This window comes from Mustela lutreola, chromosome 7, assembly GCF_030435805.1.
Source record: "Mustela lutreola isolate mMusLut2 chromosome 7, mMusLut2.pri, whole genome shotgun sequence".
NCBI classification, from domain to species: domain Eukaryota; kingdom Metazoa; phylum Chordata; class Mammalia; order Carnivora; family Mustelidae; genus Mustela; species Mustela lutreola.
The window spans coordinates 132,474,068-132,497,138 of record NC_081296.1 but is presented as its reverse complement, the minus strand read 5'-3'; the positions used below and the strand labels follow the sequence as shown (position 1 = coordinate 132,497,138).

General features: G+C 39.3%; 1 protein-coding gene and 1 long non-coding RNA gene across 3 annotated transcripts in view; one reads left to right on the top strand and one right to left on the bottom strand.

Annotated features, from left to right (window-relative positions):
* The window catches only part of LOC131836803 (uncharacterized), a 26,328-nt gene extending 6,680 nt beyond the window's left edge, over positions 1–19,648 (top strand). Inside the window, exons 2-3 of the long non-coding RNA XR_009355798.1 lie at positions 11,249–11,350; positions 19,371–19,648. This is a non-coding gene — a long non-coding RNA (uncharacterized LOC131836803). The remainder of the gene's footprint in view (positions 1–11,248; positions 11,351–19,370) is intronic.
* The window catches only part of STON2 (stonin 2), a 156,010-nt gene continuing 149,107 nt past the window's right edge, over positions 16,169–23,071 (bottom strand). For both annotated transcript variants that reach the window (XM_059182622.1, XM_059182623.1), the window contains one exon: positions 16,169–23,071. In XM_059182622.1, coding sequence (XP_059038605.1) covers positions 22,988–23,071 — 84 coding nt within the window. In that variant the 3' untranslated portion in view covers positions 16,169–22,987.

The window sequence follows — 23,071 nt, the reverse complement described above, 5'->3', positions numbered from 1 at the left end:
TCCATAGTCCTGAATTTGAATTAGAAGCGCCATGGTCCATTTTGTTGTGTTTTTTACCCTGCCTCTGAAAAGGCCTAGAACTAACCAACCCAGTAGCACTGTGTACACCTAATGCCTAAATTATGGCATTTCAAGACTGGGACCCCTTAGAGAAATGTCTCATTCTGATTCCAGGTCAAGACCAAGAAATGTCTTTTTTCTAAAAAACAACGAAACCCAAATCCAATGTTTTAGCATGTAAAATATGCATAGCTCTGAGTCTAAAGACAGTAACCGATCTAGCAACTGTGAGCATCTCTAGCTCCCAGAAATAATCTTGAAATATTTTCCACTAAAAGGTATCAAGCCTCCTTGCAGATATTGCTAATTCCAAGATCTGAGCAAGAAAAATATCAGCTTGAATCAGATGAAATTGCCAATGATTGCCCAACCTAATACAAAATGAAATATCCTTTCATACAGATCACAAGGAAGATGTATTAGTTTCCCTGGGCTATTGTAACAAGGTCCCACAAACTGGGTGACTTAAAGATTAGAAATTTATTTTCCCACAGTCCTGGAAGCTGGAAATCTGAAATCAAGGTGTCAGCAAAACCATGCTCTATCTGACCCTCTGAGAAGAATCTTCGCAGCTTCTCGTGGTGGCCTGCAATCCTGGGTGTTCTTTGGCTTATGGTTGCATCACTCCAATCTCTGCCTCTATCTGGACATGGCATTCTCCCTGTCTTTACATTGTTTTCCCTCTAGGCATGTCTGTCTCTGTGTCCCAAATTCCCCTTTTTGTAAGGATGCCAGTCCTGTGGGATTAGGGTTTATGACCACATTCTAACTTAACTGTCTTTGAAAGACCCTATTTCCAAATAAGGCCACTTTCTGAGCTACTGGGGTTTAGATTCCAACATCTCTTTTTTGGAGGACACAATTCAACCCATAACAGAAGACACCAAAGATTGCTCATGTCCTGTTGAGAGAATTTAGGAGCCAACATGAAGAGGCCCCTATTGGCCAAAGCTGAGATGCTTTGAGTTCCAATAGGATAGAACTTAATAGCAAGTTGAAGTACATCAAATATTTAAATCCATTAATTTATAATACTACTTAAAAATGAAACTTCTAATTGGTCACTATTGGAGGATGCTGGGGAATTAACTCTTTATTTTGAAGAGTGATAAATGAAGAAAACTAATTGAGCACTTATCTAGCCTTTCCACACAGACTGTACTACCAAGTACCAAATTGTGGGTGTCTTGGATTGAATGTGACCCCCCAAAAGAAAACGTCCTAATCCTCAGAACCTGTGAATGTTACCTTACTTAGAAAAAAGTTCTTTTTTTACTTAAGGTTTTATTTTTTTGAGAGAGAGAGAGAGAGAGAGAGAACAAGTTGGGGCAGCAGGAGAGAGAGAAGCAGACTTCCCAGCTAAGCAAAGGAACCCAACACGGGTCTCAATCCCAGGACCTGGAGATCATGTCCTAGCTGAAGGCAGATTCTTAACCAACTGAGCCACCCAGCCGCCCGAGAGAAAGGGTCTTTACAGATATAATTATGTTAAGGAGTTTGTGATGAGATCATCCTGGATTACCCTGGTAGGTCCTAAATCTAAGAGATACAGAGAGGTGAGCAAAAAGAGGAGGAAAGGGAATGTAACCGCGGTGGTAGAAATTGGAGTGGTGCAGCCACAAGTTATGCCAACAGCCACCAGAAGCTGGAAGAGGCAAGGAACAGATTCTCCCCTAGTGCCTCCGGGAGGAATGTGGCCCTGCCAATACCTTTATTTTACACTTCTGGCCTCCGGAACTGCATGAGAATAAATTTTTGTTATGTTTAAGCCACCAAGTTCATGGTTATTTATTACAATGGCCTCAGGAAACTAATACAGTAGATGAGAGGAAGTTTCTCAGTAAAGAAGTATTCCAACTAGAAAGTGGATAAAGAACGATAAAATATCACCATTTCACAGCCTCTAATGAATTGACATGGAGGCATTAAACACTGGCATCTGCTAACATCACAAAAAGAGAAATAACCAGATGTATATGGTTCCTGATGAAGAACATACTACCACCAATAAGGTAGTCTTACCTTCACGGCCACGACCCGAAAATAGAAACCCTGCATCTGACTAGGCTTATAGATCCAACTAACAATTTTCAAAAAATACAGAGGAGGCAAGGACATCACAAACTACAAAACTGGAATTCAGTCAGCAAAACTCAGACGCTGGGAAGCTAGAGGACAATTGGTCCAATTTCTCAACAAATAAATTCAGGGAGAGAGAGAGGAACCTGCAGATTAAAAGAGGCATATCAATCTATCACAATGTGTGGAACTTACTGGAATCCTAATTCAAGTAAACCATAAAAGAAATGACAGTTATGACACAATTGGAAATCTGTAATTTACTGGATATTTGATGAAATTAGAGTTACTGAATTAAATGAAATCATTCGTGTAAAGTGTCAAAAATAAGTCCTGTGAAGCTTTATTTTACAATCAGTGATGGTTCTTTCTCCAGATGGCTTGTCTTCCAGTCAAAAAACAGTTCATATCCCCAAGAAGGCCTGTTATTGTGTTATAAAAGTAAACACTGTTTAATTACATGGATTATCTCTTTCTCTGATTCTTGGACCTCAGCCATATATACCTTATCTTGATTCACAAGTTCAATAGCTGTGATTTGAGACAGTTAAAAATGGTGAAAATTAAGGTGCTCACTGATGTATTTATAAAAGCATTCTTCTAGAAGACAAAATCTTTTTTTTTTTAGAGGCTTTATTTATTTGAGAGAGAGGGAGTGCATGAACGCAGGAGGGGCACATGGAGAGGGAGAAGCAGACTTGCTGCAGAGCAGGAAACCCACCTCCCTCAATCCTAAAACACTGAGATCGTGACCATGACCAGAGCCACAGGCAGATGCTTAACCGATTTAGTCACCCAGGTGCCCCCAAATTATCTTTGATTTACATGCCAACTTTATCTTCTTATTTATACATCTTCAACTTGATAGAGGCCTCTGATATGACACATTATTCTACATAGATAATTTTCTAATAAAACACAATAAAATCTGTAGTTTATCTACAAACCCTGTCTTAGAGAATTATTATGTAAACTGGAACTAGATGGACCATTTTCAATTCTTCAGAATCTACCTTCCTCTGATAGTAGAGGTTGTACAGCTTGTAAAAAGGGAGGGGGTAGAAAGACTCTCATAGATTCCAGGCCAGAATGGGAGTACTGGTCTTCCATTTAATAGTTTCCTGTGAGAAAATCGAGGGGTGCATTTCAAATACCTTGTTGTGAACAAGGTTCTGGATTAATGTTGTAGGATGTTTCTTCAAGGTAATGAGATACCCAGCAGGCAAAACATAATAGATGATTAAACAGAAAAAATGGAGCTTAAAAAAAAAAAAATGAGGAATTTGCCATTTTGTGTTCCTGCCAAGATGAGAAGCAATAATAATAATAATGGATTTACTTTAAAAAAGCTTTAATCACAGGGTACCTCCTTTAAAGCTTGTAGCAGTCCAATGAGATAAGTAATATAATCCCTTCGCTGTGGATGGGAAACTGAGACTCACCTTCAGCAGTGACTTGTCCAAGGTCATACTGCTGTTTACTTGTGAAATTTTAGAGGTACAAGTTCAAGGCTCTTTCCACCTGTCTTAGGAATAAGAAATTATCAGTCCAGGTAAATGCTAAGGTTTTGAGTCAATTCACCTTGCTCCTTAAGTTTGTCAAATATATGTTAATTATATAATGCATTAAACTTCATTTGGGAGTAGAGAAGCTATAGCTTGTGCAAAACTGAGACCTGAAACTGAGACTTTTCCCTGATTAAGAAAATTGCCTTCATAAAAGTGTCATCAAGAAGCATGTATTAAATCATTTAAATAATTAATTTTTCTGTTTTTACATCAACTGAAAATCATGCATTTCCCATTTTAAGTAGCATCTACTCAATTACTGAATTTGTCAAGAACAGTTATTTTCTAGCAAGATTCTTTATAATCAAAACATTTATGTCTGGATTTATCATTTATCATTATCATGCTTTCATTAAACAAGAAAATAAAGGGTGACCATTAGAAAGGGGAATCCTTTCTATTTTACCTAATAAGCCAGTGGCATACCTCTGATTCTGTAGATTAAAAAAAAATATTAAATTGGGCATGTGCTAATGTCTTTGCACAAAAATAAATCAGAAGAGACAACAGTATACATTGAAAGGTATAGTGGTTTAGCAAGTAGCCAAGCGTGTGGACTTTGCAGTCATGTGCACTAAGATGCTTTTTCTTGCAATGACCAAGGGCAAGTTACCTCATCTGTGAAGTGGAAGTTTAGTAATATTACCTACTTTAGAGAGTTGTGCAATGATAATCCATGTAAAGCCTCTTAGCATGGTGATTGCCACAAAGTAGGTCCTCAGTAAGTATTAAAGACCGTAACAACAACAACAAGAAGAATGCTGTTGGTACAGAAAATGAAATAGGTTCCATTTTGTCCTTGTCTTGATCACGTTGAGCAGTGGAGAAAATGTGAGTTAGAATGTCCTTCTGAACTGAGTTTACCAATTAAGCAAAGCCATCCTCTCTTTTGGATGTGTAAGAGTTTATTTTTTCCATCTGCAAAATTAGAATCAAAGAAGCAATTCCAAGTATGAGATGGAACACATACTATACTCTGAATTAGTAAATTTTTCACCAGTTTCTTTGAGGTTAAGTCATTTGAATAACTGATTTCTGTTTTAAATCTGTTGAAAATCATCTATTTCCTGAAATGACTCAGACTGTTTAAAACTAGAGGCCTTATATAAATCTCTAGTCAAGAGATATAATTGCTCATTTGCCAAGTGTAGAATGCATTACCATTCCTCAATAAATGTTAAATGAAATGATAGATTTTCCAGCCTTCAGATATATTGTAGCATGTGATAAAGACAATCGATACTGTCATTTGGGCACAGGAGGACAAAATACACCTGAGCCCAGATAGAACACAGAACTCGGAACCCACAGTATGTAGAGTGGTGTTTCATTTCTTCTTCATATATTTTGCACACCCTTAGGGATATTTATCACTAACTGTTGTTTTACTTTCCAAGGATAGAATTCATTACATAATCACTTCTTAATTTTCTCAAATTTTAGTGAACAATACGATCAATTCCATATCCTTCTTCCTGTCTCCCCTTTGATCAATTCCATATCCTTCTTCCTGTCTGTCTCCCCATCCTTCTTCCTGTCTCCCCTTTTCCCTGAACTTACCTTCCTTTCTCCTTCCCTCCCTCTTGCCTCTCATTGTCTCCATTACTGTTCCTTTGCTTTTCTTTTTCCTTTTTAATAGACTAATTACAGAATACCAAACATAGCCTCTTTTCAGTGCCCTTAAGGTGTTTTCATCTTTCCAATATTGGCTTAAAAAATGAAATCAGAATTTCTGTCTGACTTTCAAAGAATGTGATTGGATAGTGATAATCAAATACAGACCATTTTCAAAATCTCTATGTTCTTAGTTTCCATATTTAGCCACTGATTTTTTTTTTCCCAAACCAATCATGACATTCAAAAAATATTTTATTGGAGAGGAAAAACAACAATAAAACAAGAAAAGTTAAATTACCAAAAGCCATCAAATAAAAATTATATAAAAGAATATATGAAGCCCGTGTATTTCTGCCTTTCCAGTCATACCTTTTGATCACACATGTGTTTTTTCTTATGTTCACAAAGCATCTCTGGCTATAGATAGATGATAGATAGATAGATAGTTCTACCGCTAGATAGATAAATATAAGTACACTTTGTTTTTTACCAAAAAAAGGATTCATGCCTTAAATTTTATATACAACTTGCTTTTTTTCTTTTTAGAAAAAACGATTTATTTATTTATTTGAGAGAGAGAGAACAAGCAGGAGAGACAGGGAGAGGGAGAAAGGATCTCAAGCAAATTCTATGCTGAGCATGGAGCCCGACATGGGGCTCGATATCACAACCTTGAGATTATAACCTGACCCAAAACCAAGAGTCAGATGCATAACCAGCTGCACTATCCAGGCGCTCGGTTTGCGTTTTCATAGACCCAGTATATCACAGACCTCTTTCTAGACCAGTAAATTTCATGTTCTCAGATGACTTTAACGGCCCCCTCTGTGGGTACCCAAAGAGTAGGGCTGTTTCCTTTTGTGCTATTTTAAACATTGCTGCAATAATGTCCTTGTGAATGTTCCTTTATACACTTTTGCTATTGCATTTGTAGAATAGATAAGTAGAAATGGAGTTGATGGGTCTCAGGATTTTTACATTTTAAATACTAGTCGATAGTCACAAGCTACCCGTAATAGGTTGTCCCCACTCTCTCTCTGACTTTATACAAGTCCCACATAGCTGTCCTGTAAAGTTGAGACCATCTCCATTCTCATTGCTCCGGAAAAAGGAATTTTAAAAAAGTTGTTTCTGTATCTTTCTTCACATTACACTTTTTTTTTTTTTTTTTTTTTTAAAGACTTTATTTATTTATTTGACAGAGAGAAATCACAAGTAGGTAGAGAGGCAGGCAGAGAAAGAGAGAGGAGGAAGCAGGCCCCCTGCTGAGCAGAGAGCCCGATGCGGGACTCGATCCCAGGACCCTGAGATCATGACCTGAGCCGAAGGCAGCGGCTTAACCACTGAGCCACCCAGGCGCCCTTCACATTACACTCTTAACAATGTCTTCCTCCACTTATGTTTTTTCCTTTCTAGAGAAATCCAGCTCCTGGAAGCTTTAATTCCTTCCATTATTTGCCCCATCATTGTTTCTCCATATTTATTTTTGTAAATTACTTGGAAAGTGGTAATATTTTATGTAATTACTTGTGTATTGTGCTTTAACAGGCATTTTAATGGGAATATTAAGACATATTTTCACAATGTTCTTTGTTCTTAGCTTATTTTCCTTTCATCCAAAAAGAAAGACTAAAGCTGTGTCTAATTCCCAAGATCTGGAACTCTCCTTTCTCAATTTTGTACATACTCCCATTTAAAAGAATGTATTATAGGGGGACCTGGGTGGCTTAGTCATTAAGCATCTGCCTTTGGCCCAGGTCATGATCCCAGGATCCTGTGATGAAGCACTGCATCACATCACATTGGGCTCCCTGCACAGCAGGGAGTCTGCTTCTCCCTCTCCCACTCCCCCTGCTGTGTTCCCTCTCTCACTGTCTCTCTCTCTGTCAAATAAATAAATACAATTTTTTAAAAAAAATTTTAATTAAAAAAATTTTTTAAAAGAATGTATAATTCAATTTTTGCATGTCTGATTCCCACTAGACTTTTCTTCCAATTATTCAGTGAATACTTATTAAGCAACTGGCCCTATTCTAAGCTATGAGTGTATAGCACAAGATAAAACAAGCCAAATTCCCTTCACTCATAAATCTCATGAGGCTGGTGAAACAGACAACAGAAAAGAGAGTAAGTAGAATATTATATGTTAGGCGTTTGTAGAAATTCAGGTGAGAAGAGTAGAGATAGATTCATTGTGTGTTTTGCAAAGGGCTCCAGTAAGGCCTGCATTGGGTAGAACATGGGATTTTAGAAAAATGAGTAATCAGAAATGATGCCCAGGTTTCTGTTAGGTAACTGGGAAGATGTCACGTTCATTCAGGTTGGGGGAAATTGAGGGATAGACATGTTTAGGTGATAAAAATTGTTCTGGTTAGGTTTAGATGTCTGTTGCGCATTCAAGTGGAGACATCAGATAAACTGTTGAATACAAGTTTAGAGCTCAGCAGTTTGACCTGGAAATAAATATTGGGGAATCATTTAGCATGTATAGGTACTTACAGCCATGGAGATGCGTGAGATGCTGTGAAGAGTGTAAGAAGAGAGTATAGAGGCATTCTGACATTTAGAGGCTGGACCAAGGAGAAAGAGCCAAAAAACAAAACCTAAACAAACAAACAAAAAAACCAAACCAAAACTGAGAAGGAGTTCGCAACGATGTAGCATACAAACCAGGAGAATGAGAGCCAGGGTGGAAGGTGGGTGTGGATACCAAGGTTAGAGAATGTTGCAAGAAGAGAGTAAAGCTGCCAAATGCTGCCAAGAAGCACAGAAGAGAAGGTAGGAAAGATCTTAATCTGCCAAGTCAGAGGACATTGGCAAAAGCCATTAGAGTGTAGTAATGGAGACGGAAGACAAATTGGAGTGAATTGAGAAGAAAAGATGAAGTGAGAAAATGGTGATCTCCATGGTCAGAAGTAGCAATCAGCAGTCGGAAGACAGACTTCTCATATTGGGAGGACAGGGTCCTTTGTGTCTGCTCTTGCTCCTGCAAGAGCCTGCGCTGGGAGATGGGGGTTGGGTAGCTGCTTCTGTGCTAAGAGCAGACATTGACTGAACCTAACTGCACTTTACCGTCCAAGCCTTGGCCTGGAAATTGCAAGCCTTCAATAGACTCCAGCATTCCAACAGGTTGTATCAGATTCTGTCAATGCAATGGATTGTCTAGATGGGGAGACAAGATTCCTCGTACTTCCTACTCCACCAGCTTCCCAGAATCCTTGCCTCAAATGATTTTTTGAAGATGGGATTTGCTAGAGACTATTTCTGGGAATAGTCAATGAGGAAAAAAAATTCATAATGATACAAGAGAAATTGCATATTATTGCAGTCATCACTCTTTGAGAAAGGCCAGCGAGGATAGGCTTCAGAGCAAAAAGGGAGGCGTTCATCTTTGCTGGGAGCAGGAAGCGTCCATATACTGTAAAAGGAGAGAGGATGAGAAGAAAGAAAGTTAGAATTGGTGGTGGAAGTGTGTAGGTAAGTTGATAGATTTGGTGGTAGGAAGGAAAGGAATTTCCTGTGATTGTTTAAAAATTTTGGGTAAAATACAAGGGAAAGTTATCAGCTGAGAATGCAGTGTAAAAAGTGGGAAGGAATTGTTGAAGTTTTGAGAAAAGAGGCGAAAATATGAATTAGTCATTTTTTGCAGGTACAACATCAAGGGTATCTTTAAAAGTATATAGGATTGTTATGGAGAATCAATTGCTTTCTTGAGATTTAGGATAAGAGTCATCATGGCTGTGGTGCTTTTCTCTGGTGTCAGCTGCTTGTGGGAAGGCATAGAGTAGGTAGGCTTAATTAATGTGATAGAGATTACTTACTGCTCCCAAATATCCATTTTTGCCTTTCCCTTAGTAGTAGAATTCCCTGAGTGTTAGCTGGTCTTGCCCAGCAAGAGATTACATTTTGATCTTCCTTTGTGGCTAAATGTCATCCTGTGCTTACATTTGATCCAATGCATATAAGAGGTGATGTGAGCAACTTTTGGAACATCTTCCTAAAGAGTAAGCCATGTGCCTTGGGCCTCGGCAAGTCACTATTGTCAAAAGTACATATATGACAGAAAACCAGCGAACAACCAAGTAGTAATTCATAAAAGTTTATTGTGCACACACCAAAATACAGTTTGCAAACTGGGAGCACTCAGACCAAAACATGGAATGAGCCTCAGGGTATATGGTTAGAGGACAAGGTCCCTTCTCTAAGGGGTAGTTTATATAGTGGGAAGGCAGTGGTTATTTATACTTCCCAGTGATTGGTTATAATAGAATTTTCTTAAATAATAGGGAATTGGTCTGTAATGACCTCATATTAACCTTGGGAACCAGTTCAAGTTTTGCTTGTGATTTCCAGACACAATCGAGAAATAACCCAGGTCAAGTTAGTCTTCCAAAATAAGCTAAATTAAGCTTTGTATGAAGGTCAAGGAGATAGCAATATTTGGGGTTATAGTGTCTGATAGCATGAACAAGATCCAAGTTTTGAAGAGGAAGGAGAATGAGTTACGAAGCAAAGAGGATAACTCTCTCCTCTTTCATCTTCAAGCCCACAGGTATCTGGTATAAGAGAGAAAAACCACCTCCTGTTGCAAGGACTGCAGGGCAGTGGGAGCTTGTGGCTGGAAGGGGATACCAGTGTTTCAGTCTGAAGGTGGATGGGAGTGAAGGGACTGTTCAGAGAAGATATTATAGGTAAAGAGTACTGATGACAGGTCTTGAGTCTTAGAGGCACAGGAAATTTTGAGGGAGCTAGAGAGCAGCGTAAGAGGGGTTGTATTCATGGATGAATTGGGGTGATGGGTGGAACAGTTGGGATTTCTAGTGGTTCCTGAGGCTAATGGAAACATTCATTGGCAAAGTGATCCTAAGGTCCAACTAGAGGAAGGTCAGGAATTGGTTTAAGGTGGGAAGCACAGACGACCCAGCACTCTTGCAGCCAGCTGAGATCTAACACCTAAAAAGCAAAGACATCATCTGAGACTTTGGTCTCTTAAACAGTTGCAGTGATGAGCCAGCCATAGGAGCAGCCGAGTCACTGAAAGCGCCAGGAACTCTGTTAATTCACGGTATTTAAGTTCTCTGTGCTGCAGTTTCTCAATGACATGGATGGGAAGGGGATGATAATGGTACTTATTGGATAATTATGCAATAGATTGAATTAACAGCTCTAATTCTTCACCCCTCCCTATGTGTACACCCTCTGCCTGTGACTTTGCAGTAATACTAAACAGATGGATCTGATTTCTCTCCCTGTTAATCTCGGTCTGGTCATGGAAGTCCCTTTGGCCAACAGAATTTGGTAGAAGCAATGGTGTGCCATTTCTAACTGTAGGCCCTAAGAAGCCTAAGTATTTCCACTCTTGTTCTTGTGCTCTTGCTTCTCCATGAAAATGACATACCCAGACAAACCTGTCAGTTCCAAAGGAGGATAAGAGATACATACAATGGATCTGCCCTAAACTAAGATGGCCCAGCCAAGCCCAGGCTAAGGCAGAGCTCGAGGCAAACATTCAGCACCGAACCGAAGTGAGCCCAGCTTAGGTTGGCCTCAGTAGACCACAGATATGTGAGCTTTAATAAGCAAGAACTATTGTTTTAAGCAACTGAGGATTGGAATGGTTTGTTATACAGAAATGGCTAACCAATATAAAATATAAGGCATCAAACATGGTACATGGCATTTGGTAATTACTCAATGTTATTGTTCTAGTTACTATGGCTCTTAACAAGTTACCCCAGAATTATTGGTCGGAAACAATTATTTATTATGCTCATAGATTATGAGGATCAGGAATTTGGACAGAGTACAGCAGGAATGGCTTGTCCCTTCTCTGTGACATCGGGTGCCTCAGCTGGAAGGCTTGAAGTCTTTGGGCTGGAAAACAACAGAATCTCCACGCACTTACGAGTCTTAATTGATTTTAGCAGTCAGCTGAGACCTTCGCTGAGACTGTTGAGTGGGACACCTACATATGGTCACTGGACGTGGCCTGGGCTCCCTCAAAACATGGTAGCCAGGGTGGAAAGGTGAGTAAACTAAGAGAAAAGGAGACAGAAACTGCATCATGTTATGACCTCACCCTGAAAGTCCCATAGCATCACATGCACTGTGCTCTACTAATTGGAGCATTCATAAGACCACCATTGAAGACCCAGATTCAAGGGGCAAGGAAATAGGTTCCACAGTCTGATGGGGGCTGGAAGGTTCTGGAAAATCATCTGGGACTGGAAATATTGGTATTTATTGCATTTATTTGAGGAAAATATAGTCCGTCATAGTTAGCCACTTTTGTTTCTGTTATTCTCGTCAAATAGGTATACTGACCCTATCTACATCCACCATTTATGCTTAATTCTGCCTACTTACTTACCTACCGGTGTTCCCACTATTTGTTATGCACCTGACCCCCTCACCATGCCATACTTTGCCTTTGGAAGTGGCACCCTTTCCTTCAAGAGCTGGCCCAAAACCCATCCCTTCACAAAATCTTTTCCCTGGTTGAAATAATTCATTTGAATTCATCCACAAATTTCTAAAATCCGTCATTTTAGCCCCACTTTTTCAGCACTCTTTGTATATACCTTGCATTATACATTACCTTGCTATATATAATTCTTCCTGAGGGCAAGAATGATAATATTTAAACTTTTTAATGTACTTAGTGAAAACCAATTATTTTTGATGATCTTAAGAATGCCCCCCAAATTTATTGTTTTTGTTGTTGAAGATGATGGTAACACCAGATAAATAGTCTGTAGTCACATGACAAACGCAGCTTTCTAAGCACATGTGAAATACTGCTTGCAAATATATTGCTGCCTAGCACGAACCAACGTGGGGCTGCCTCCCAGAGCCATTCTTAGGAACATTTCTGCGTGTGCTTGTGTAAAACATATGTATCACCTTTTCCTAAAGTTTCAAGATGAAGGGTGTGCTCATTCTAGCGTAGGTCCTTCAGCCATCCCCTCTTCATTGGTTTTGGTTTTTCCATTTGTGGCTCCTCTTTTTTCCCTTCAAACCCTTTAGACATCATCTTTCTTGTTTCTTGTAGGCTCGTCTCCTCGTCTATGTCCACTGATACAGGGATTAAAATGAAATATTAAAACATTGTTACTACATCTATATTTCCTTATGTATGGATTTATGTTTTTGTAAATTCTAGGCTCCAGATATTTTCATGTCTATTTTTTTTTTTAAGTAAGCGCCACACCCAGTGGGGAAACTTACAAGGGGCTTGAACTCACACAAGACCCGAGCTGAAATCAATAGTTGGATGCTTAACCAACTGAGCTACCCAGGCTCCCCTTTCATGACTACTTTTATTTTTTTTAATTTTTTAAAAAAGATTTTATTCATTTATTTGACAGACAGAGATCGCAAGTAGGCAGAGAGGCAGTCAGAGAGAGAGAGGAGGAAGCAGGCTCCCAGTGGATCAGAGAGCCTGATGTGGGGCTTGATCCCAGGACCCTGGGATCATGACCTGAGCCAAAGGCAGAGGCTTTAACCCAATGAGCCACCCAGGTACCTCTCATGCCTACTTTTAAAAAATAGATCTCCATAAGCTCATGATTTAAGTACCAGCTACAGAACAAAGGAGGCCACATACTGTTGTGTAGTTCTTATATTGCACAGAAGGACTCTTATGAGAAGGCAGAGGTGAAACCCCGTGCTTGATCTACTTGCAGTATTCTCTGTGTTCTAATGTTGGGCTTTACCAGCCCAGAAAGCGGGATGCCCTTTTGTAATTCAAATGAAGTTGTCAAATGTGCTACCCTTGGTCTTGATGATGCATTTCCTATCCGAACCATCTTCTGAAGGAGTTATTTCACGGGAGGCTGAATGTCTCATTCACCTCCGCATCCTTCAAACCTAACAGAACACAGAATGGGTGTTTCAAAACATTCTTGAATGACTACTATATTGATTAGCAGTTATTCCAAAGAAGAGTACTTTGCAGATATGTTAGTCATTGCTGGCACCTGAAAGTGAGATGACCCACTCACAACCTTCCTGTAGGTGGCAGAGTAGCATAGATAAGAGGATGCTGATTTAGATCTGCTGATTACTGTGGCTTTCGGTGCATTTTTGCTGCATGCCCAGAAGACTAATTCTTTTAGTCATGATTACTTTTTAACAAGGAGGATAAACCTAATAAATTAAAAAAAAAAAAAACATTAAAAGGCAGCACACAACTGTTAAAAGGTGGCAGACGAGATGTGCGCTTTATTCAAAAAGAGTTCAATCTGGTAAGAAATAATTGGAGACCATTTCAGTCTCTGGGATATCTTCCTTTTCCCGCCAGTGCCCACCACACTACTCCAGGCTCTTGGGACTTTATAGTGTTTAGTGAGGAGAAGAGAGAGGAAGAGAAGAAGAGATGAGGGAGGTGAAACAAGATTAAAAAAAAAAAAAAAAGGAACCCCTGGGGTTTGCTTTCTACAGGTATAGAAGAGATTTACCTCGTCCCCTCTGTTGACCTAGACTGTGTGGGGGAAGGAAAGTACATGTATTTCAGCTCTGAGTTCTTCTAAAAATAGTATCTGTAATTTTTTTAAAAATTAAATTTTTTAAAAAGTGAATTTATATAAGTTCTTTTTGGAGATCTAGGATAGCGTTCTCTTTGGTTTGGAAAGATATTTCAGTGGGTTCATGACATGATGCAATGGAGTAGAACCAAAAATTGCTTTGCATAAGAAAGTGAACTATAAAGGATTCTCATTATACTTCTGTTCAAGTTATTTGGTCTGCCATTCCACTCAGTGGGTCTGTGAGGCAGAGAAAAGATGCCATCAAGCCTGAAACATCAATTCATACTGGTAAAACTCAGGAAATAATTGTGACTCATGTTCATGGCTTCCCCACATTGGCCATGAACTGGAACACATAGTTCAGGTGGCCAGGATTTGGGGCGGTGATGACTCTGTCAGTATTCTCAATGAAGAAATTGAAAAATTAATTGAGGGTCAGAGGGCAACTTTCACTAAAGAAGACTTATGCCTTGGACTATTTTCTGGGCACTTTGATTTTCAAGAATGATGACTTTAGAACTTAATCCCCACTTACCATGAGATTTTAAGAATTTTTCAGTTTTCTCTTGGCAGTCAGGGAGACCACAGTTTGGGGACTTGAGGTCTTGGCTCCATTTACTCGGGCTAGAGGTGGGGAGAGAGATGTTGAGCAAGGATTCCCTCAGTGGGTTGCGAGCAGTGAGCTTTCAGAGCAGGGATGTCTGATATTGAGTCTTAAGTGCTTTCCTGCTTTGTGCTGTACTCACTATTAATTGCTAACCTTCAGTAAATATCCATTGCACCATCAGACTTGAATTATTAGTACCTGGCAGCATGGAGAGAGGGGCTGCCTGCATTAAATATGAACGCATCTACAACCCTTAGGACACATGGTTGCACCGGAGTATAACGCTAACTTATATTATGTTTTGGGAATAGAGAAAGTTGCCCAGCATGGAGGGAAAAAGAGGAAATAGAGGTGATCAAGAAAGAGGGGGGGATTTGGAAAAGAGCTAACAGATGATACAGAGGACATTTAAATTCTCATCTTCACGTCCTCTCATTCCCAGCTTTTCTTCCCACAAATCCTGAAGAACACTAGGGAGCACCCTTGGCTTCAGACAGCCACTTGCATAGTTATTCCACTTGAATATTGAAGTACAGGGGGACCTTCGCAGACTGAAACCTTGTGCCCGTGTGGGACCTAGACAGGTCTCAAAACCTGCGCAAGAGGACTCTGGGCCGATAGGGATGAAAGAATGGGGGAAGGAGTATATTATTCTTCAGCTAAGAAAATTTCACGCTGTTATTTGGCCATTAACCCTTCTGTGTACCTGCTATCAGTTACCAGTATCAATTAATTTCATACTGGCTAGACTATACAGTTCTGTGTTCTATTCAGGACAGAGTTCTCTCAATGACAGGGGACCCCTTATGGATCATTGTATTTTGCAGTAAGATGTCCATGGTCTATTTGAACTAAATAAAACACAAAGCTCCGTTTCTCTCTTTCCTTGTTTACTCAAAAACAAAAGAAAACAAAACAAAACAACAAAAAAAAACCCTTCTTTTCTTTGCCCTTAAGCTTTCCTCTTGTCCAAAAATACCAGGCACATTGTAGATGGAGGAGTCTTTGTAGAATAGTGCTTTATTGGTAAGATTCTAAAATAGCTTCATAGCATTTACTGGGTTGAGTCGGCCTCAGGCTAGCTGCAAGCCCTCCCTCAGCTTGCTTCGCTACCAACCTTACCTGCGGATGTGCAGGAGGCCTTCACTCAGGTCAGGCTCACCTCCCACGCATGCAGCATGCCCCTTCGCCACCTGACTCTTCCCCGTTCTAAACTCCCTTCCTCTTGCCACGGAGACCTCCAGGTCTCACAAGTCATCTTTTCTGTGAAGATCTTACAGGTAATCTAGTCCACATTGATTTTGCCCCCATCTGAGTTTACGTTGACATTAGCCATTTGGATTCATCAATCAATTGAACAGTTGTTTGTTGAGCCCTGACCATATGCCAGGAGCACATTGCAAATATGGTATTTGATGATGCACTTTTATATTTCTCACTTATAGGTTTATGCACTTGTTGCCAAGAAAACCTTAAGGATTACATAATTTCGTATTCTCACAGAATTGGCCAGAAAATAGGAACACAATAAGTATCTCTTGAATTGACTAAATTATATATGCGATAAACTAGGATAAACAGTTGTTAACCCGCCACTTGTTAACTTGTCCTCTTATGATCATTAACCATATTAACTGGGTGATGGGCCTTCTTTATAATAAACATTTTTCCTTATGCCCCACCTCATTAAATCTTCCATAGTGAAAAACTGTGTTTAAAAATGTTTATTAATAGCTTGTTTTCATAGCTCAAAAAAAGGGTATTACAGACAATAATCAGCAGAACAATAAAAAACAGAACCTTACCTCTATAAAGTTAGCCAGTGTGTAGACTTTATTACATAGGCACATATTCTTTTTCTTTTAAAAAAAGTAAACTGGTTTGACATAAAATTAATCACACTAGTACAAGAAGTTACACCAAATGAGGATGGATGCTGAAGGAAGGAAATACAAGCCTTGGATCAGCTGAATCATTCATTAGATCTTGGGTCTCTCCATTTTGACAGATTGAAATTCACTGATGGACATTACAAAAGTGGAGGGTCAGCAGGAGAGCTCTTTTATCACACTCCCCATGCGAAAACACTGATTCTGTTTATTTTCTTGCATATGGTAAAGTTTTCTCCAGGTTCTGTTGGCAGGTGGACACCAAGGTCAAATGCATGCTGGCTTAGGGTTAGAGGAACTCAAAAATCTTCCCTTTCACCTTTGACTTCAAAACCCTTCAACCCTTTGGTCCAGGGTCTGTGCACATCTGCTTTCCCAGATCTACTTGCATTGGATACTACCTGGGGTTGCTGATCCTGAAGCACATGGAGGCAAGATGATTGTGGCTAGATGGTGTCCATGACGGGCACTGCAGGTTTGATCTGAGGCACACGGGACTGACCAGGAAGAGGATGCTAAGATTCCTTGCTCAGTCCAGTTCAAATTGAGCCTTTACATTTGACCCCATTCTAAGTATAAGAAACTAAAATCACACTAACATAGACCACAAAAGAGATGGTATTTTGTGGCTTCTGGATGTTTAAAAAAATTTTAATCTACATTTTCATGTTACTAATAGATAGTGAGGATAGAGAGAACTGACCCTTTCCATAACTGTTTTACAAATAGTCCCAGAATGTTTACGGAGCATTTTTTTTTTTCCTCCCTCAATTTCTGCAGTCTTTTGTGTAAAAGGACATAACTATAAATCATAGATCATCCTAATGTGGCCCCTCAGTACCTTGGAGGGTTAGACCTACGTTTGCTTCAAGTGGTCTCCAAATCCTAACATCCATTTTGGAGCCCTGTCTGGTCTGTTCCTCCTCACACTCGCAGCCCTGTTGTGCTGGGTGATGCAGGTAGAACTTACAGAGCAGTGTTCTCGCTGAGGGCCACCATCCTTTTGATCCTCCAACTACAAAACAGAGGACTGCAGAGTTTTCTGTGTTTGTCGTCTGGGCAGACAGTAAAGGATCGAGACATAAAAAGGAAAAAGATGGGCCAGCTGATATTGGTTCTTGGTTCTTGAGACTAAATGAAGAGTCCTACAGACACGAAGTATCATTAACAGTGGCACCAACGGCTCTTTTATAAAATAATCCATAAAATTGGAGCTGGCAAGGACCATTAGTTCAGCTTTTTCACTTTTTTAGCTGAGGTTACTGAGGTCCAGTTGTGAAAACAGCAAGTTACTTCACATGGTGATTGTCTCCATGACTATGCCCTTCAAAGCTTCATAGAAACTCTAATTTTCCCTTGATAAAGGGCAATCCCTCCAACGACTTCACATCAACAATGCTCAGTGTCCTTGGCTTTGACCTTACCTCCTTTTAAGGAAGCTGGCTGACAGCACGGAACTTGGACCAGAGTAGACACTTGATAAACATTTGAACTGAAATCGTTCTACTGTTTAGCCCCACTACATAATCTTTTATTTTTCCCAGAGCTCTTTCCTTTAAGGGATGCTCTCTAGTTCAAGTATTTTGAGGTTTGGTGGCCAGTGCTGTATTTGTCACCTCTCTACCTTTTCATACTGAAATTCTAATTTTTGAGTCTGTTCTTTTATAGCTTTTCAGTATACACAGTTATTGTTTTCCTCTGTCCAGGTACCAAATACATTATTATGGATAATTTCTGTCTTTACAGACCTGGAATTCCAAGTTCAGAGTTGTGTTCCCCCCACCCCCTCAATTCTTAAAAGAAAAACAAAAAACTAGACTCTCAAGCAGATTCGCTAAGGCACACTAGAAGAAATGTGAAAATTACATAGTCCTTCTTTTAGTTAACACATGGGAAAATGTTACTGATACGTTTATTTTCTAATCTTGTTCACTTTTAATTCCTTAAATACATAAATATGAGTCACAATATCCAAAGCAAGTTTCTTTTACAAATAGCACAACTAAAAAATGATGAAGAAATGGTGATTTGTAGGGAATTGGCACTTAAATAGTGGTAATGTTTAGGAAACTTTCATTTAAAATCTGGTGAGAATGCCACGGCTGATGTTGAATAAAGAGTGGTCATAGTTTTGATGGGACTTGGTATAAGGTGTTAAAGATGATTTGCTTATCCTAGCAGATATTTTTTGGTGGATATAATCTCTTGGGTCAGTTTTGTTCAAATTTTTTGGTAAACTGCATTCTTAACATGACCTAAACTCTAGAAATGCTAGAATTAACCATGATCACTGTTTGTAGAAGAGTTAAAGTTATCAGCCTCAAGTGGGAGAAATTCTAAATGTGGGAGAATTCTAAAAGTAGGCGAGGTGGCAATGCTTTCTACTCAAATTAATTTAATATTCCCAAGGCTTTTAAGAAAAAAAAAAAAATCAGATCATCCTGTGCTTTCCTACCACTAATCTTATAATGAGACTGAAAGCAGCTGTGAAATCATGATTTCATTTCACAAATTTCATTCTTACTCTCTGACCTCCATCTTCATAGGGTGACAAAGGAAGTACCCAGTCATGTTGGTCAGTGCTTACTGTTGGGGAAAAACGAGGACCTCACACACCAAGACCGGCCATGCTTTCTTCTCCTGCTGGCTATTCAAATGGGCAAGATCTGTCTGATCAAGATCTGGCTTGCAGAAATAAAATTGAGTCAATAATCTTACTATGGACAACATCTGTGCTATTGTATTTTGGGCACAAAAATGTTTTTCAATATGAGTAAAGTAAACTGTAGTTTAAATTCAGCTGCATGTTAAGTGCTGACAGCTATTGGTTGACAGGGGAAGCAGGAATTTTAAAAAAATTTAAGTTTTCCACGAAATAAAGCATGCTTGCTTGCTTTAATATAAGTATCTGATGATAAGTAAGGGTTAAGTATCTTAGAGCTCCAGGGTCAGTGTTCATTCAGCACTTACCAAATACCTAATAATTTCTCTCTCTCTCTCTCTCTCTTTTTTTTAAATTAAGCTCTACAACCAACGTGGGGCTGGAACTCAGGACTCAGAGATCAAGAGTGGCATGCTGTATCAACTGAGCCAGCCAGGCACCCCCTAATAACTTCCTTGTATTTCATTAATATATGTTTGTCCTATCAGCAAGGATTTAAAGTGGCTGAAACCTATTATACTCCCTAGCTTTGTCCTAGGTACAGGAAACAAAGAACAAGATACATTCTTTGCCATCATGGATCATATTTCTTGGGGGCACTGATTTCTAGGGAAATAAACTCTTGCTCTCACCCACTGGATTTGAATAGAAATTAGTCCCATTTCAAATAGAAATATATTACATAAAAAAAGTTCTCAGGAGTTCTGAGTCCTGCCAATAATGCGGGAATGCTGAGAGCGGGGAAAGACCCAAGTAGGAAAAAAAAAATTGTCCGGATAATATTTAATATAAGTGAAATGCAAAACTTTGATAAGAAATAACTAGTATTATGTTTATAAGAGTGGCAAAAGGGGTTTAATGCCCCCCCCAAATATCTTAACTTCATTCTCCTTTGACCTATCATAATGAGTACATTTCTTATCCTCTTTTACAATAAAGTCACAAAGCAAGCCACTGGACTCAGAAGAAAGCATAGCTCTTAATATCATGTGACATCTAATTTATGTCCTAATAATAATACTATGTATTGGTAAAATGAACTTACTTTTTATTTCACATTATTGCTAACACAGACAAGGATTTTTGGTGACCACACATAGACACAATCCAGGTCCAGAGGCAAACTTAGAATCCGCACACCAAAAAGGCAATTTTCCTAACTGTGTTTTCTAGGTAGCCTATTAACAAAACACTAGGCCTAAAATATGTACTATTGTATTTCCCAAACCCCTAAATGCTACCCATAATTAGTTTCCCAAAAATACTAGTGGGAAAGCAAATTTGATGAAATCAAGGTGATAGTTTTTTTTTTTTTTTTTTTTTTTTAATAATTTGCTTGTTGAATGTGGATAGCATGGAAGGGATGTTCCTAAGGGTTGGTTTAAAAAAAAAAAAAGTCCAGGTAAAAGCACAAAGGCAGTGCGAATTAACCACGGTGGGGGAAAAAGTTTCAATAAGCAATACACACGCGATGCTAGCAGGTGAGGCAGAGATCTCGAGAGGGTGCACAGGCACTAACCTTAAGTAAGGAAGGTGCCAGAATGACCTTCACCTTGCCAGCTCCTTCAGTCCACCTTGATGTTTTTATGAGGAATCTCATGTGTCTCTCATACAACAGGGGAAGAGCACTTCCTCACTTGACAAAGACCTCCAGGGAGCCCCACTGTATTTCAAAGAGCATACAAAACCACTTATCAAAGAAAAAACAACTAGAGTTAGAGAGTCCTGTTACTACTGAGATGAACCTATATGCAGAAGGGATCTTGGTAGCCATCCAGTCCAAATCCAATGTCCCTCTCATAGCATCTGGGACTGATGGTTATTTTAACCTTTGTTTGGGCATTTGCCACAAACGGAAATTTTACTGCTCAAGTCTATTCCTCTTTAGAACCACTCTTATTAGAAAATTCTTTATGTTGAAGCAAACATCTGTCATCTAGAAAGTTCCTCTTTGTTCCTATTTTTGCCCTTTGAAATTACACAGGGTAAGGCTAATTCCTCTCCTTTTTATTAAAACTCAACAGAAATTTCAAGGCAGTGATATTATTTTATTCTCTCCTATTCTATTCCCCTGCTCCTTATATCATCAGACCCTTCACAACCCTGACCACCTGCGTCTTGCCACAATTTAATAATGTCTTTCATAAAATATGGTACCCAGAATGGAACTCAGCCTTCCATCCAGAAGTGGACTGACCAAAGCAGCATGCAGGGCTCCCTGGGCTTTTGTTACCACAGGCTGATGCACTGACTTTGTGAATAATCATGATACACTCCTGATTCAACAATGAACTCCTATTTTGACATGAACTGCTATGAAACCAGCACTTTTCAGCACTCTTCCCACCACCTCTCTGTATTTAGAGAGTTGCATTTAAGCAACTAGAATACAGTTTCTTACTAATGTCTACTGAATTTCATCCTTTTAGTTTCAGTCTTATGTTCAGGTATTTTAAAAAAATGGTAATGATGTCTATTTTCTAGTGTCAGTACATAGTCATAATTCAATTAATATTCATTGAATCAATTAATCCTAAATCTGCCAGTCGAAACAGGATATATCATTTATTTCTGTGTCATCTGACAAATCTGACAAGCATGCTTCTGTCCCCTTACTGTATTCTTCATGGGAGAAACAGGCATTTAGAGCCTACCTGTAAATTGCTGGGCAGGTGTCCCATCTGGGATGGCCGATATAGGTCCGTGTGTGGTAAGAAAACACCAAGATACAAGTAAGAAGTAGAGGTACAGAGTGTAAATGGGACCATATGAAGGGAAAGAAAATTGAGTGTCCTAACCTCTTGGGACTGGGACTAATATTCTCAACATTAGAAAAATATGGCTTTCCCCCATTTCTACCCTAGAGACTTCTGCCTTGTAGATCTGTTACAATACTGTGATTATGGATCTCTGAATTTTAGGGAAAAGATCATGTAAGTTCAGTTTTAAAACAGCTCTTAAAATGATCTTTTCCACTTATATTCCGTGTAAAGTCTGAGTCAGAGAGACATGCAACTGTCTATAGGCTTGAGGTATAAAAAGAGCTCCCAAGTTCCCCGACAAATGCCTGAGGTATTATATATATATATATATATATATATATATATATATATACATACATACATATATCCATGTGTTTCAGGAATCGGAAATGGCCTATGTTTTTCAGTGTGAATTTGGGAATTCATTGAGATTGCAAATGTCTCCTGAATTGAATATAATCTTCTAATTAATGTCTCTTTTCCCCCAGAATGAAGAAAAATAAGCTCAATTTTGCTTTCCCTTTCATAGCCACCCTTTGCCAAATATGGGGCTAATCACAGAATAAAAAATTATCCTATTGTGCCTTTTCCCATTGTCTATTGTGACTCAGGATGGTGAACCCTGGGACCAGAGAGATGGAAAAAGTATCTTCATCAAAATGATCCCAAACCGGGAGGGAAATGTCTCAAAAACTTCTGTTGCATAGCATTAACATTGCAAGAATAGAGACATGTATGAAAGGCCTAGTAGACCCAAAAAGGAAATATGTTTTGTACCTCTTCTGAACCTTTTCTAGAGGGCATGACAGAGGGGGATTCTCAAGACTGTGTTTTCTAGAAAATCATGGAAGTGACAGATGAACACCAGAAGGAAATCCTGCCAACACTGATGTGGAAGGTTCTCTTCCTAACTCCAGTAGTCACAACAAGCCACACTCAAGAGCTACAAGATCAACAGAGCAAAGAGAAGGAGGCTTAATTAGACAACAAGCTCCAGAAGTCAGGGAAACCACCTGCTTCAGGCATATCAGTCTCTCCAAAGCAGTCATCTCAAGGTTTCCTGTGAGATTACAGGTAACCACAAACAGGAAAGTCCAACATACTGTTCCAATAAGGAGTAGCCATGGTAGGTACTGCCTTGAACTCCAGCTGCTCAGGAAGACGTCCTGTCATGACGCTTGGGTCAGGCCCAAGCGGGCCTGCAAGAGGGCTTCATCACTGGACCCCACACTCCTTGGGATTTTCCATTTCATCTCCTTCAAAGTCTGGCTTCAAACTCTTTTTTTGCTCAATTTCCAC